General features: G+C 37.7%; 1 protein-coding gene across 3 annotated transcripts in view; it reads left to right on the forward strand.

Annotated features, from left to right (window-relative positions):
- LOC147874554 (uncharacterized) overlaps positions 1–17,857 on the forward strand; it is a 41,159-nt gene that overhangs the window by 15,011 nt on the left and 8,291 nt on the right. Inside the window, exons 5-10 of one of the 3 annotated variants that reach the window (XR_015534216.1) lie at positions 3,585–3,671; positions 4,681–4,782; positions 5,577–5,699; positions 6,248–6,418; positions 7,062–9,639; positions 10,016–17,784. Coding sequence is in view for 1 of the 3 variants with exons in the window: in XM_087345290.1 (XP_087201416.1) it covers positions 3,585–3,671; positions 4,681–4,782 (189 nt within the window). In the remaining 2 variants the exon portion in view is untranslated. Of the gene's footprint in view, positions 1–3,584; positions 3,672–4,680; positions 4,783–5,576; positions 5,700–6,247; positions 6,419–7,061; positions 9,640–10,015; positions 17,785–17,857 lie in introns of those variants that run through there. The other 2 variants (XR_015534217.1, XM_087345290.1) reach the window with 2 other exon arrangements.

Here is a 17,857-nt window from a genome sequence, read left to right on the forward strand (position 1 = left end):
GTAGTTGACTAAATCACTGTCATAACTATATAATTTATATTTGTATTACAAACAAGTATTGTATTTGTGCTGTAACATGTTCTATACATCCCCAGCTTAGGCCTATGAAGGATCTATGGAATATAAATAAATTCTGTTTGTCTTGTGTTATGACCATGATTTGTTGTAACTTTACTGTTTGTCTGTTGCCATTTGTGATTGAGTTTTTATATATATTTTCAAATATGTGTTTTGTTTGCATCATTTGTAATTTGTCATCTGATTGAGCTAGTGTATAGAAATATATAAACTTCTGTGTTAAGTTTTAGCTTTTTACAACGTAGTTAAGTATGTTTAATCTTACTGATAAGTGTGTAAAATCATAAGGGTTAAAGTATAAACACTGTTATTTGTCTTGTTTTATATGAATGTGTCTTTGACTCTCACCCTAAGGGAAGAAATTGGATTCATAGTGTTGACTTGGTTTTTTAGGTTATGATGCTGTGTAGTAGTACAGGTGGCATTTTCACTACTGTGAAAACCTCAAATGTCATATACTTTCAGAGTGTTTGAGAAGAAACTGCTGAGGAAAATTGGGCACATGTCGGGTTGTAACATGAGGGTGGAGCAAATTGCATAATGTAGAACTTTATATTATTATAATATTTTATTTGGATATTATTAATTGTCTATCACCTTCTTTTATTCAGTTCATCAAATGTTTTTCTTCCGTAGCACTATGGCCCTTCAGTGTAGCCTTGGCTTCCCTTGTGATCGATGCCCAGTCTTTGGTATTCTGAGCTTTTCTTCTCCAGCCTCTTAGGATCGGACTCCATGTCTTCGATCCACTGGAGTTTCGGTCTTCCTTTCTTTAATTTGCCAGGAGGTTTACTATTGATGATCATCTTACATCCTCTATCATCACTCATTCGGAGTATATGTCCAAGCTATTCTATCCTTCTTGCCTTTATTACAGCTACAATATCTGAGCTTTTGAACAGCTTCTCCAGCTCAATATTCATTCTAATTCTCATTGTCACATATTGGACCAAAAATCTGCCTTAAAATCTTCCTTTCCCAGGACATAAGCATCTTTCAGCTAGAGATGTTAAAGTCCAGCATTCAGATCCGTACAATACTATAGGTCGTATTATAGTAGTGTACAACCGCACTTTAAGGTTTTGGTGGATATACCTTTTCCTGAGAACTGGACTAGAGCATAGTAGCATTTGTTACCCGCAGCGATTCTTGCTTTTATTTCTGTGAGGATGTCATTACAGCTTGTGATGAAGGAGCCTAGATATTTGATAGACTCCCCCCTTTCAAATTCCCTCCCAGCAATCTCTACAACCCCAGGTTCATTGGTTCCGCTCGTCTTGTTCAGCATGTACTTGCTTTTGGTGTTGTTAATCTCTGGGTGTACTTTCTTGGGTGCAGTAATTATCTCTTCCACTGGTTCTGTGAGGTACTTCATGCTTCCTCCCAGCGGCACCAAATCATCTGCGTATGCGAGTATCTGACAGGTTCTATTAAGGATGTGTCCTCCAGGGTTTGTTTTGATTGCTCTAATGACCTTTTCTAGACAAATGTTAAATAGCTGTGTAGACAGAGGGTCGCCCTGTCATAAGCCGGCCACTGTTTCAAAGCTGTCAGAGACCCTACCTTGTATTTTCACCTTATTGCAAGTATTTGTCAGGGTCATTTTCACCAATCTTACTAACTTTGCAGGAAATCCGAATTCTCTCATTATTTCTATTAGCTGATTTCTATCTATTCTATCGTGGGCCTGTTTGAAGTCGATATATAGTTGATTTACTTTGATGTTTTGTTCACTTGTCTTCTTCAGTGTAGTTCTAAGGCAATGAATATGGTCAATTGTTGATCGGTTTTTCCTAAAACCACACTGGTAGTCTCCTAAACAATCTTCAACATAAAGCTGCAGGCGCTTCGATAATACTGCTGCAAATATTTTATAGGTGACGTTGAGGAGTGAGATCCCTCAGTAATTCCCGCAGTCTAAATTGCTGCCTTTTTTGTGTATTGGGAAGATAATTTCTGTATGTACGTTTGGGGCCATTGCATGATCTTTCCCTACTTGAGCTTTGAAGTCACCGATAACTAGTTTTATGTCACTTTTCGGGGCCTTCATATAGATGTTATTTAGTCTTACATAGAAATGATTCTATTGCTCATCCTCCTTGTCTTCTGTGGGCGCATGAATGCAGATTAAGGTTGAGTTGAAAAATCTTCCTCTGATTCTTAATGTACACATACTCTCATGAACTGGTATGAAGTCAATGATTGTTTTTAACACTTCTATGTACCAAGAAGCCAGTTCCAAACTCTGCTCTTGTTACGTGCCCACTGTAGCAAACCATATACTCGCCAGAGTCCATAATGCCACTTCCATTCCACCTCATCTCTTGCACTGCAGCATTATCAACTTTATATTTGCCTAGTTCTTCCTTGAGCCTTGCCAAAGCGCCTGGTATTCGTAAGCATCTGATGTTCCGTGTAGCCAAAATCATGTCCTTTTTCCGTTTTCCATGTCGTCTACAACGGGATCATGTTTCCGAGGCCTCGTCTCAAGAGTGTCTGAACGTCAGCTTTTCCAGAATTGGGTTGTTAGCCCAATGCCCAACCCCCATCTTCCTGGAGGACTGGAAGTTTTTATTCAGGGTCATGTATCACAGACAGTGGAGAATAGAAATGCACAGAATATTGTAGTTCTAAAATTTGAACGGAAGAGATAATTAGCAAAACTAGTCACAGATGTGTCCTTTAAGTTGTATTGGGATGGGCGTTGTGAAAGTGAGTGCTGTGTGTTGGCGCATTAGTTGTGGCTGCTTAGATTACTTATCACCCAGACTAATGTTAAGCATGCATCAGGGTAATATAACTGTGAAAAGTGTTATTAGAGGGGTACTTTTGATCAGCAATATCCAGATAATTAAGAGATTACTTTATTTATGATTGTTTGAGATGAAGGTTGTCAGTTTTAATAACATGGACATTATTCTGGAAGGTGGAAATTGTTAATGTCTTTTAATACTTATAATTATGTTGCTGTTTTGTAATGAAGTATATAGTTTCTCCTCCTCTCTCTAGATTGACAAGTTTTCAGTTGATAAAAAGTCATATTGTTCATTCTTACTTTTCCACTTCTGCACGTGCATTAGCACAGCCTTCAGATAACTGAAATATCTCTTTTACTGTTGCCACGTTTTCACACGAAAGTGTCAGGAGCAAGTGGCTTTGGAGTGTGTGATGTTACTAATCTTATCATTCTGCAGTTTGGTCGCCTTAGATCATATTTTCTGTCACTTCTCATTGTGATTTTGTAAACTTTTGAGCATTCCTTTTCAGGCATGATCTTTCTGATATGTCACATATTTTAATAAATTATGTCTTTTTTTCCCCCATCCATTAGACAAGTCAGTCTCTGTTGTATTATTAAAGAAGTCCGATAAGTGGTGGTCTAGGGTCAAGTTATTGAAGTTGCAGTATGTCTGAATGAAGGGTGAATGCCTATTAGAAATAAATCAATTTTACCATTGAACTTTGTATCTTTAAACACTTCATGTAATCAGTATGTTTCCTTTCAGAACATGGAGAGATATTCCAGGTTAACAAGAGTACCACGAATCATACTGCAGAGATGTGATGCAATTCGATCTCTGAAGGAGACCTCGGTGAGTGTCTATGTATGAAAATTAATGTAATCGATCAACTTATTCACTGAACTGTCTTCTGTGTTGTAGCACTGTGTAGTCTCGTAGAAGTGTACTGACATTTCAGAGGACTTGCTGCATCCATTATCAGGGCAATGACGATAGAGGCAGCTAGTATCTCTGAAACATTAGTAAACTTCTACCAGACTGGATGGCACAACAGCCCAGAAGACAGCCATGTAAATACTCGTAGCTATGAGAACTTTAAAAACTCTAATTAATTATTTTTTGGGAAGAATGTGTTATTTTTTAATTTCTGTCTCTTCAAGTCTACAGGAATATTTGTACATTAGATGGGTTTATTGTGTTCATATTGTGAATTTCAAGTAATATATTTCAGTGAGATTGAGTAAGCCCATATAACTTTCATCTCATGCATGTGTCACTCTGCTGACGTTCACATAATCATAGCTTAATAAGTTTTCCATTACAATAGGTGAAACTAACTCATAGCAACATTAAGAAATTCAACATTGTAATTATTAAGTAGAGTTTGTCACATTTCTCAATTATGCAGAACAGGACAAAACTACTTTAACTGTGTCCAGTTGAAACGAATTAGTATCTTATATACAATGCTTAATTGACCAACCATGAAGCTTACTTAAGAAATGTAACTCTTAAAGAGTTGTGTATGTGGGGTACTTTCTTAACAGGCTATGTTCTTTGCCTTTACCGCAGTAAGATCTTTTCAATTTCTTGCTCCTGCAACACAACGTTAGTGAGGTTTCTTGCAGCGCACAATATTTCTCATGTTTCAGAATTTTTAATATGAGAAATAATAGTGAGATAGAATTTAACCTGAAAAGACTTGATGTTACTTTGAGAGAATTCCCTGTTATATTTTTGAAGCCTTGCATTTATCATAATTTTAACTATTGCAGCGTGGAATCCGCTTTGCTGCATGTCTTTAGAGCATGTGAACTGTATTATCTGAAATCATTATGTTTAATTGATAATTTTACTGCAGAATGTTGACATAATCAAAACAGAAGATGTTGGTGAAGATGATTCCACTGTCATGGTACCTGATGAGTTTTATGCACCATCCACAGTAAAGACTGAACCCAAGGTAAACTTTGTTTTCAGCTGATTTTTGTGTTTCTTATTTGCATATGCACTTACGTGCATGTATGTGCTTGCATTCTTACAGTATAAGTCAGTCTTATTATGACATCCAGTTTTGAGAGTGTTCCGTGCTCATTTGCATGCAGCAGGTATAAAGAAACAACATATTTGCTTCTTAATAAATTTGATCTCTTATGCTCCTGTAGTCAAGAAATCATCAGTACTGGATCACATTGCATAGCCTAAATTGAATTGTGTGTATGTATCCATTATCTTGCACTTACTAGGTGATAAGAGGAAGACAGTAATATGAGTCAGATTAGAGTAGATATTTTGTATGATCCATTGATGTGCTTCACCAAGCAACCATAAAACTTACTTAAAAGATGTAACTACAGAGTGAAAGAGCTGTATGCATCAGGACTTAATGTGGGGTACTTGCTTAACAAGCCTTGTATCTTGGCATTATAGCCGTAGGTTACTTGTAAAGTCCGTGCTTCAGCAAACAAGGCTAATTTATTTTCTTACGGCATACAATATAGCCACAGATTCTCATGTTTCAGCAGCTTTGTTGTGAAAGAGACTTGTGAGATAGCTGTTTATCCTGAAAATACTTTGTCAGTTTGTGGGCAACCCCTATTCCATTTCTGAATCCCCGCATTTATGATATCAGAATTTCAGAAGTTCCAATGTGGAATCTGCTATATCCTGCTAACTGTCTCCTTTTTGCACATGAATTTAATTCATAAGAACTGTATCATCTGAATGAGTTATGTGTAATTTATGTTTTTATTGCAGAATGTTGATATAATCTCAGTAGAAAATGATGAGGATGTTTTGAGTGAAGAACATTCCACTGGCCTGCAAACTGAAATGGTTTACATACCATCAGCAATTTCCACAATGAAGGCTGAACCCAGGGTAAGCTTTTTTTTTTCCAGGTAAATTTTTGTGATTGTTTGTTCATGTGTGTGTACATACATAGACACAAGGGCTGTGATGGGCAGGGGCTCAGGTTGGCTTGAGTTTCTTTTCTGAGGAATGAAGAGCAGATTCAAATTGAGGAATACTTGCTACCGTTCAGTTTGGAAACCTTTATTCTTCCCACCCAGTTTCTGAGACCATAAACATGGAAATAAACTATATTTTGAATATGACCTTTCTCTGGGCTGCTGTGCCATGTAAACTAAAAAAGTTACTGATGTTTCACAGCTGCTTACTTGCTCCATCATCAAGGTGATTTCTTGGTCAACTAAGCAACTATTAGCTTCTCAAGAACTTTTCACGGAATTTCTTGTGTTTTTATAGAGCAGTGAATGATATATTCCCGTATTTTGCTTGTATCTTGGGTGTATATTGTGGTTATCATTTCATTTTGAACCTTTATTCTTTAATGGTTTTTCCAAGTACCCAAACATTTCCTTGTGATAAAATTGAGATACTTATTATGCGTGATGGCTGTTTTACAGAACTGCATCAATTTACAGGAAGTTGTATTGGATTCATGTAGTGAAACATGTCTAATTTCTCCTCATGATGGAAGTCAGCTGATCAAAGTAAAAGTTGAAGGTGTGACAGATATAAAAGAGGAAGAGGATCCTGTGCAAATAACATTTCCAACAATAAAGGCTGAATGTGAGGTGAGTATAGTGTAATGAATTTTCAGGAGTTCTTCTAAGAACGTGCATGTCTTGGTAAAAAAACCTTGAGTTTGGAAGTTATGGAATGAGATTCTGGGGAGTACACTTGGCTTAAGTGAATTTATGCTATTGTATGCTTCCAAAACATAACACTCTTGAACCTAGTAAATATCCTTATATTATTAAACAGTCCAGTTGATGTGTGTCAAACTCCAGGCCAGACTAGAAAATTAGCTTTGTACAACTAACCAGAATCTAAATGTAGTGGCACATTCATAACATCTTGCCTTCGCAATGAGTAAAAACATTGTTCACCTACAAGTTCAGATGCAGACCTACTACAGGGTAAGAACTAAATGACCTGAGTGACCAATATTCAAGGTTTCAGCATAATTTGAATTTTGAGACTCAGGTTTGGGTTCAAATGCTGGAGACTGTCGTCACATCCCATACTGAATGAGCTGTTTTAAACCTGTTTTCGAGGAGGGCACATGATTTTTGGATTATATAGCAGACCTTCCAATAAATTGTGGTCCTGTAATTGGACTGCTTTTATGTAATACTTATTGACATTTTACACCTTACTTTCAACTTATTTCTTTCCATTTTGTTTATGTCAATATATTTTCCTTTTTTTTAACAGAGTCCATTGAATCAACATGAACTTATGCATGGTGAAGATCATCCACATTCAAATGATATCTACGATAGAGCACTCAGTCAGAATACTGTAAAGAACCATCAAAGCATGCATACAGGAGAATGTCCTCATACCTGTGATGTATGTAATAAATCATTCAGTGGGAGAAGTAATCTGAAGAAACATCAACGCATACATAGTGGAGAATGTCCTTATACCTGTGATATGTGTAACAAATCATTCAATCAGAGAAGTAATCTGAAGATACATCAACGCATACATACAGGAGAGCGTCCTCATACCTGTGATGTATGTAATAAATCATTCAGTGGGAGAAGTAATCTGAAGAAACATCAACGCATACATAGTGGAGAATGTCCTTATACCTGTGATGTGTGTAACAAATCATTCAATCAGAGAAGTAATCTGAAGATACATCAACGCATACATACAGGAGAGCGTCCTCATACCTGTGATGTATGTAATAAATCATTCAGTGGGAGAAGTACTCTGAAGTTACATCAACGCATACATAGTGGAGAGCGTCCTTATACCTGTGATGTGTGTAACAAATCATTCAGTGAGAGAAGTAATCTGAAGACACATCAACGCATACATAGTGGAGAATGTCCTTATACCTGTGATGTATGTAATAAATCATTCGGTGAGAGAAGTAATCTGAAGAAACATCAACGCATACATACTGGAGAATGTCCTTATACCTGTGATGTGTGTAATAAATCATTCGGTGAGAGAAGTAATCTGAAGAAACATCAACGCATACATACTGGAGAATGTCCTTATACCTGTGATGTGTGTAACAAATCATTCAGTCGGAAAGATGATGTGAAGAGACATCTGTCCATACATAGTGGTGAGCGTCCATAAGACTGTGATGTGTGTAATAAATTATTCAGTTGGAAAGATCATATGAAGAGACATTTGTCCTCACATAGTGGTGAGCGTCCATAAGACTGCAATGTGTGTAATAAATTATTCAGTTGGAAAGATCATGTGAAGAGACATCTGTCCACACATAGTGGTGAGCGTCCATAAGACTGCGATGTGTGTAATAAATTATTCAGCCGGAAAGATCATGTGAAGAGACATCTGTCCACACATAGTGGTGAGCGTCCATAAGACTGCGATGTGTGTAATAAATTATTCAGTTGGAAAGATCATATGAAGAGACATTTGTCCTCACATAGTGGTGAGCGTCCATAAGACTGCGATGTGAGTAATAAATTATTCAGCCGGAAAGATCATGTGAAGAGACATCTGTCCACACATAGTGGTGAGCGTCCATAAGACTGCGATGTGTGTAATAAATTATTCAGTTGGAAAGATCATGTGAAGAGACATCTGTCCACACATAGTGGTGAGCGTCCATAAGACTGTGATGTGAGTAATAAATTATTCAGCCGGAAAGATCATGTGAAGAGACATCTGTCCACACATGGTGAGCGTCCATAAGACTGCGATGTGTGTAATAAATTATTCAGTTGGAAAGATCATATGAAGAGACATTTGTCCTCACATAGTGGTGAGCGTCCATAAGACTGCGATGTGAGTAATAAATTATTCAGCCGGAAAGATCATGTGAAGAGACATCTGTCCACACATAGTGGTGAGCGTCCATAAGACTGCGATGTGAGTAATAAATTATTCAGCCGGAAAGATCATGTGAAGAGACATCTGTCCACACATAGTGGTGAGCGTCCATAAGACTGCGATGTGTGTAATAAATTATTCAGTTGGAAAGATCATATGAAGAGACATTTGTCCTCACATAGTGGTGAGCGTCCATAAGACTGCGATGTGAGTAATAAATTATTCAGCCGGAAAGATCATGTGAAGAGACATCTGTCCACACATAGTGGTGAGCGTCCATAAGACTGCGATGTGTGTAATAAATTATTCAGTTGGAAAGATCATATGAAGAGACATTTGTCCTCACATAGTGGTGAGCGTCCATAAGACTGCGATGTGTGTAATAAATTATTCAGTTGGAAAGATCATGTGAAGAGACATCTGTCCACACATAGTGGTGAGCGTCCATAAGACTGCGATGTGTGTAATAAATTATTCAGCCGGAAAGATCATGTGAAGAGACATCTGTCCACACATAGTGGTGAGCGTCCATAAGACTGCGATGTGTGTAATAAATTATTCAGTCGGAAATATCATATGAAGAGACATCTGTCCACACATAGTGGTGAGCGTCCATAAGACTGCAAAGTGTGTGATATAGTATTCATTAGTAAGGAGGACCTCAAGATACATCAACGTATACATGGCAGTAAGCGCTGATATTGCTGTGATGTGGGTAATTAATCTTTCTTTCTGAGTAGTCATCTTAAGGTGCATCAGCGTGTGCATAATGCTGGACATCCATATGCCTGTAATGCATGTAATAATCACTCAGTGCAAGGGGGACGTGAAGAGACATCAAAGCAAACACAGTGGACGGCAATAATATTCCTGTGATGTTTGTAGTAATTCATTCAGTCAGAGGGGCCATCTGAAGACACGTCAAAGCATATCTCATGGAGAGGATCCACATTTGTGACGTGCGGATTCAGTAAGTAGAGTGTTCTCATCATCAATGATCTTGTAATATATATTACATAGTGTCCATATATATATATATCTCTTTTCTCAGTCAGTATAGTGACTAGCTACGGGCTGGACGGCCGGGGTTCGATCCCCGACGGGGGCAGAGGATTTTTCCTCTAGCCTCTGCGTCCAGACCGGCTCTGAGGCCCACCCAGCCTCCTCTACAATGGGTACCGGTGTCTTTTCCCGGGGGTAAAGCCGGCGGGGCGTGATGCTGACCACTCACCCCCCTCTAGTGACGAGGTTAAGAATTAGTAGGAGCTATACCTCCTCTCACCCCAAGCGCCTACATGGCGTATAGTGGGACAAACTTTACTTTACTTTTATCTTTCCTTTGTCAGATTTGTCTACAGAGACATCATTGGATCGTGTCAGATATAAGATATTGTGATGTGATGCCAAATGGGCAGATGACTCGCACACCAGCGGTGTGGCCGCCCTACTCCTCTCCTTTATTAGCGGATATGGGATATGGGTGTGGTCATCACGGAATGTTCCAGGATGTAGTGTTCGCTCGCTAAAAGGAAGTTTTAGGTAAGAGAACATGGGAGATCCATAGCCTGGAAAGTTCGAAGAACTGACTGCCGCACATAAAAGTCACCTCCTCGAGTGCTGTTGGTCCAGCGTGGGTCCACCGTGGCCCAGTGTGCAACAGTAAAGTAGTGGACAGTGAGGGAACTAGCGAGATAGTGAGCTAGTGAGAGCAAGAAGCCATCGAGCAGTCTAGTGTGGTGCTGCGAGCCGAGGGCTGTGTTGTGAAGGGTGCCAAGTTTGGGTCCCGGAACAGCTGAACAGACAGTATTCAGGGACAGAACTGAGTTTGTGTCACGTACTTGACGAGTTAAGAGTCTTAGCAACTGTTTTGTCCAATTTTCCTGTGTGTAGACTACCGTAAATTGATTGTTAAGTAAATCATGGTTGACAGCCTAAATAGTAGTCGTCGTCATCATCACAATATTTTTTTTGCACTAAGATCCTGAATAAGTGTCACCTCATGCATGTGTGCAGTGTGTAAGTGTATGTTCCAGGTTCGTTCATTTCTTGACTGTTAAGACATAGTTAGTTATTTCCTGTTACTCCTGGTGGAGCATAGGGCAGCAGTGAAGACCTTCCATCTAGTTCTGTTGACAGCCAAGCGTTTCACTTCACTCCAAGTTTTACCAGCTTCCATATCCTCTTCTTCCACCGTTCTCTTCCATGTCTTCCTCGGACGGCCCAGTCTCCGTGTTCCCTGTGGATTCCAGTCCAGTGCTGTCTTTTCAACTGCTCCAGGTTGCTTGCGCAATGTGTGGCCAATCCACCTCCACTTTCTTTCCTTAATTTGCTCGTCAATCGGTGGTTGATTTGTTATCTCCCACAAGACATCATTTGATATTATATCCGGCCACCTCACATTTATAATTTTCCGCAAACACCGGTTGGTGAAGACTTGTAACCGGTTAACAATAGCTTTTGTAACCTTCCATGTTTCACAGCTATAGAGGAGAACTGACTTCACATTGCTATTGAACAGTCTAAGCTTGGTTCGTCTCGAGATTTTCTTGTTTCGCCAAACGGGATACAGTTGAACGAAGGCTCCATTTGCCTTCCGGATCCGATTCTTTACATCCTCTTCTGCCCCTCCATCTTTCCTGACCATACTGCCTAGATATACAAAGGAGTCCACTTGTTCCACTTCCTCTCCAAGCACTGTTAGTTTTGTCTCATTTTCAGATCGAATTCTCATCTCCTTTGTCTTTTGGATGTTGATCTTTAACCCTGCAATCTCTGCTTCCTTTTGCAATCTTGCTAGCTTTTTGTCCATATCCTGAAAACTTTGCGAGAGCAGACAGATATCATCTGCATAATCGAGGTCTTCGAGCCTATCATGTATTCCCCATTGAATACCTCTTCTGCCACCTTCAACAACTTTCTTCATTACTCTATCCAAAACCAGCAAGAATAAGGTAGGTGACAAAATACATCCCTGCCTCACCCCAGCATTTGTTTGGATAGGTTCAGTGAGTTTTCCATTGTGCAAGACTCTGCATTCATATGCTTCATACATCTCTTTCATGATATTGATAATCTTTGATGGTATTCCATATTCTTCCACAGTATTCCACATCACTCTCCTATTGACCGAATCAAACGCTTTCTCAAAATCGATAAACGTAAAGTAGAGAGTACTCCTCCATTCTGCACTCTGCTCTAGTATTATACGGAGTGTGTTGATAAGATCGACACAACTTCGATGTTTTCTGAACCCTGCTTGCTCTTTCCTTAGTTTTTCTTCCACGGATTCTTTAATTTGATTTAGGATTATTCTTGAGAGCACTTTACTCGGTACTGACATGAGAGTGATGCCCCGCCAATTATTACAATTGGTAGTATCCCCTTTCTTTGGTAACTTGACAATCAGGCCCTGTTTCCAGTCCTTTGGTAGTTTCTCTTCTGTCCATATCTTCTCAAGCAGTGGGTGAAGTAGATTCACAGTGGTGTCAATGTCTACTTTAAGCACCTCAGGTGTAATATTATCCATTCCTGGAGCCTTTCCATTATTTATCTGTTTGAGGGCTACTTTGATTTCAGCCTTTGTTGGTACATTTATACCGATTTTACAATCAGTTTCTACCACATTTTCTCGCATCATCCCTCCGTCATGTCGATCTCTGTTTAGGACTTCAGAGAAATGTTCCTTCCATCTCTTGAGTTGATCTTCTTCTGTTGTCAATAGTTGACCATCCTTACTTCTCACAGGTCTATTCTTGCTGAAGCCTTTCCTAGCTAACATCTTGGTTATACTATAGAGTTCTTTGGCATCTCCCCTTTCTGCAGCCATCTCAGCTCTCTGGGCCTGTTCATCCACCCACATTCTCTTATCAGTTCTCACACTTCTCTTTACTAGGCGGTCAGTAATTGTGTATTCAGTTTGAATCCGGGCTTTTTGTTGCCGTGTTCTGCTCATATTTAGTTGTGCTTTGAGCTCCTTTCTATCACCTATTAACTTCCATGTATTTTCAGACATCCAATCTTTCTTAAAATAATTTTTGAAGCCCAAGACATGTTCACTCACACTGCAATAGATATCCTTAACCTGAGTCCATGTACTTTCAATATCGGTTTCCTCTACTTCTTGTAATGCTTCATAGCGGTTTTTTAGCTCTAAGTGAAATTCTTCTTTTTTTGCTGATGTCCTAAGTTGTTTCACATCATATCGTTGGTTCCGTTGTTCAAACCTTCTACCTGTAGCCATGATTTTTAACCGGAAGTCTGCGACAACAAGATGGTGGTCACTGCTGATATCAGCTCCACGTTTATTCCTCACATCCATCAATGATCTTCTAAATTTTTTACTCAGTGCTATTTGATCAATTTGGTTTTCTGTTTTGTGATCCGGAGATACCCAAGTGATCTTATGGCAATTCTTATGAGGGAATATTGTACCTCCAATCACCAAATCATGGCTGGCACAGAAGTTTGCAAACATGTCTCCATTTTGATTCATTTCCCCAATGCCATGAACTCCCATTACCTGCTCCATGCCTTCATTTCTGTCCCCAACTTTTGCATTCAGATCTCCCATAACAATCAAAACATCCTTCTTGCAGGTTTTCCTGACAGTGTCATTTAGGGATCGATAGAACTCTTCTTTTAGTTCAACGTCTGAAGTTTCTGTAGGAGCATAGCACTGGATGATTGTGACATTTCGGATGTTTGTCTTAAAGCGTGCCGTCATTAACCTGTCTGATACGGGTTGCCATTCCATAAGGCTTCTTTTTGCTCCCTTTGTCAATAAGAGACCAACTCCGTTCCTATGTTCTGCATCTTCTGCAGTAGGTCCTGAGTACAAGAATGTCAGCCCATCTTGTGTTTGTATTTCTCCAAAGTCTGGCCATCTCACTTCACTAACCCCAAGGATATCCAATCTGTATTTCAACATCTCCTTTGTAACCTGCTTTAGTCTGCTGGTTTCTCTCAAAGTTCTCACGTTCCAGAAACCTATTTTCGTGGTCCTTTTCATTCCAAAAGTCGTCAACGCTGAATCTATCCGGCTGTCTTTTTTTGCTGTTTCCGTAACAAGAGATTTTACAGGTCGGGTTGTTAGCCCTACGCCAACCCCCAACCATCTTGGAGGACCGATGTTTTCTGTTGGGGCTGTCTCCCTTAGCTGGTAGGTCCCCATTTTAAAGCGTCGGGAACTCGCTTTTTAGCCCTTACATGACTTAGCCGTGTACACAAAGTGTACCCGTTGCCCAGGAGCCATGACGTGGACATGCATGCATCAGACTTAGTAGGAATAAATGGCATTTCCTGTGTTTTATTAGTGCACTTCCACCAGCAGGGAGTGCACCCACAGGACCACATACTACTCCTTTGGCCCCCTGTTAAGACATAGTAGGAACAAAAATTATATTTTGATATTTGATTGCTTTGTTCAGTAACATAACACTAGATTTTACTTGTTTTTAAATATTTGGAATATGTAGCCATTACTGTACACAAGTTATTGTAAAACTGAAGAGATGGAACACAGTTCTTTTCTAGAAAAATTATGAGAGTTAAACTGGCCTCTAGAAATTTCAACTAAATAATTATCCAACTTACCCATCCAAACCTTAAAAGAAACTATGCAGATAAACAGTGAGATCCACACATTCTTGAAAAGACCTGGGCACATGTAGGGATCAAAACAATGATCTCACTCTCACATCTTCATCATCTATCAGCCAAGGTCATTCTGCAGTTGCTTTTTTATTTGTGGTGTTAGGGTATTCGTGTACTTGTCATCCAGATTTTCTAGTCAGTGAGCACCTCTAAAATCTCAGTCAGTCTATTGCAGGTGCTACATCTCTGAAGACAGTCAATTTCGTATTAGCTGTTTTGAGAATGTAAGATCTCACCATTTGAGGTCACTTTCTATTATGTAGTCCTTTGATTTATGGTTTATTTAACAACAGTCAATTACTGAGACTTTATAGTGTCAAGTGATATGATAATCAATAATAAATTACAAAGGAAATGGAACTGACCGGTCATTGCCTGATTGAATGTTCTATCTTGGAATTTGTTTTGATGGAGTAAGAACCTATTAGCTTAATATTGGCTTAATGACAAAAATTTTAGAGGCAGAGAAGATTGGGATAAAAAGTGGATGGAACAATGTTTATATTCCATAGATCCTTCACAGTACAAGCCAAGGATGTGGAAAACATCTTAATATGAATACCAACACTTCGTACAAATATGACTGCGTAGTTGTAGCAACTATTTACTATATGTCATAAGTTTCAATTGAAATAAATTCTAGTGTGCAAGGAGAGACCCAAAATAGAATCTTTCAATGCTGGCTTAATCACTGAAATTAATGTTACATTAATTTAAATTTAATGCCAAATGGAAGAGTAATGGTTACTTAATCCTTGCGTAACAAGCACAATTCTCTTAACTCATTGTATAGCTTGCAGTGTTGAATATTTATCTAAAATTAATTGTTTGTACAATACAATATTTTATTTTTTCTCTAGATCAAAAATACATTGATATAGGATATGTCAATCTATATTATACATTATCAAAATACTGTAACGATTACGATATAATGCCATTGGAGATTTAGCATTACATACAATAGATTATCAGTAGCCAATATTTGAAAATTCTTCATTAAGATAAGTCTTCTAGTGAATAATAACACCCCTTAATAAGAGAGTCCTTCAATTCCTTCTTAAACTGATTGTTATTTTTTATTTGTTTTATTGTGGTAGGCAGACAACCTGCTACTTATGGTTTACTCTTGTAAAGTTCTAACTTGTGTACGTATTTATGATAGTCATTATTATTTCTTGTGTTATATGTATATAGTTGTTGTTTACAGTGCAGACACTTTTCTTTTGCATATAAAATGGTTTCTTCAGTGTACAACGAGTATACTGTTAATATCTTTAAATGCCTCAAACTATCCCCTGCACGATTCCATTGGTTTTAAACCTGCTGTGTGCCTTACTGCCCTTTTTTGAAGAGTAAAAATTCGTCGAGTGAGTACTTTGGCACTCTGTCCCCATACGACGATTGCGTAAGACAAAAAGTAATGAATCAAACCATGATACAACATTCTTCTTTCATTTAGATTAATTATTTTAGAGAGTCCATTAATTATAAATAGGTTATGGCTAATTCTTCTACATATTCTTTCAATATGTACTTCCCAACTCGGGGTGCAATCAATCACAAACCCCAGGAAGTTATTACTTTTTACTTTAACTATTTCCCTGTTCTTTATTAAAAAATTTAGATTACTTTCCTGCCTACATTGTTTTGTCCAGAAAAGAATGTGATTTGTTTAAGTTGGGTTTATAGATAAATTATTTATCTCAAAATACTGCTCTACCAAGTCTATTATCTAAGGTTACCTTTTGGAGTTCATTCATATCCCGACCCATATTCAGTATTGATGTGTCATCAGCACACATTAATATTCTGCATTTTGTTACATGTGGAATATCATTTACATATAAAATAAAAAGTAATGGACCAAGGACAGAACCTTGAGGAAGTCCATATATCTAACAGGAAGGCAACTTGACAAGTATTCTTTCATTTGATTGTTTGCTACATGTGAGACTTTTACTTGTGTTCTGTTTGTGAGATAGGATTTGATTAGCTTGTTTGGTATGCCACAAACTCCATATTGGTATAATTTATCCATGAGGATGTTATGTTCAATACAATCAAACGCTTTTGATAAATCTCATAGTACACAATTGCACTTTATTTTATTATTCAGATTTTCAATGATTGCAGCAATTGCATCGTTTGAAGATTTATTTTTCGTAAACCCAAACTGAGATTTATTAAGTATATTGTGTTTATATAAGAAAAAAAATTAGCTGATTAGCTATTACCTTTTCCAGAACCTTTGAAAGAGCTGGAACACAAGTAATTAGACGATAATTATGTGAATCTTCTTTCGCCCCTTTTTTGTAAATTGGTTTAATGTAGATGGGAAGATGCCTTCTCTAATTGATGCATTGATCAATTCTAATAGTGGTCTTATCATGTAAGGTACACATTTCTTTAATAAATAGGGAGAGACGTCATCAAGTCCTGCTGATTTTTTATTCTCCAAACTCTGAATTACTTTAATCAATTCAGTCTCTGTTATTTCTAATAAGACCAATGAATTGTATTGTACTATTACTAGTTTGTGGAGGCATCAAATTTTTATCAAGTATGAGTTTACTTACAGTTTCTAAGAAAGTACCATTAAAAATATTACATATTCTGCTCGGACTTGTAACTGTTTCATTTCCTGCTTGCAGGTGAATATTGCAAGTCAAGAGCCTCTTTCTCTATTTACAAATTTCCACAATACTCTAGGAGTGTTAATTGCACTAGTTATAATGTGCTGGATGTAGTTTGCTTTTGCATTTTTTATTACTACATTGTATTCCTTTTTATATATTTTATACTTGTCTCTATGTCCCTGAATCTTACTTTGCATTTAAGATCATATAAGTTTTTTAATTGTGTTCTTGCTGTAGTAACATCATTATTTATCCAAGGAACATTTAAAGCACTTACAATATTTCTTCTAACTTTTGGACAGGATATATTAAAATTATAGTTAAAAATACTAGAGAAAGAATCCCATTTTTTCTCTACATCATTTTCCCAGAACACTTCAGTCCAAGTTTCATTTTGTATTAAAGAGCAAAGGCCTAATACATTGGCTTCTGATACATCGCTGGCCTCTCTATAGCATCTAATTTGTTGTGGTATAGTCATATTAATAGTTATACATTGAGCATAGTGATCTGAAAGTAGGCTGTTTATTACATCAGTGGAATAGCATTGTGAGGGCATGTTAGTAATGATTTGGTCTATAATTGTTGCGATACTTTCAGTTACTCGAGTGGGTATATTTATTGCCATAGTCAGATTAAAAGATTAGTAACTGTTTGTGGTCACACCCATCTTCTTGAGTATTTATGTTAAAATCACCTACTATTATAATATAACAATCTTTCTGTACTAATTGCTCAAGAATACCTGTTACCTGTATGAAAAATTCATGTAATACACCACTTGGAGATTGATATAATGAAATAATAATTATTATTATTTCTTTCTTTGTTAGATCTATACCAGCAACCTCAAAAGTCTTTTCTATACTTTTTCTGTAATCCATTTCACTGTTTTAT

Source organism: Zootermopsis nevadensis, unplaced genomic scaffold (genome assembly GCF_977971745.1).
Source record: "Zootermopsis nevadensis isolate Lab colony 2312 unplaced genomic scaffold, Znev_1.0 Znev_ptg000008l, whole genome shotgun sequence".
Lineage (NCBI taxonomy): Eukaryota > Metazoa > Arthropoda > Insecta > Blattodea > Termopsidae > Zootermopsis > Zootermopsis nevadensis.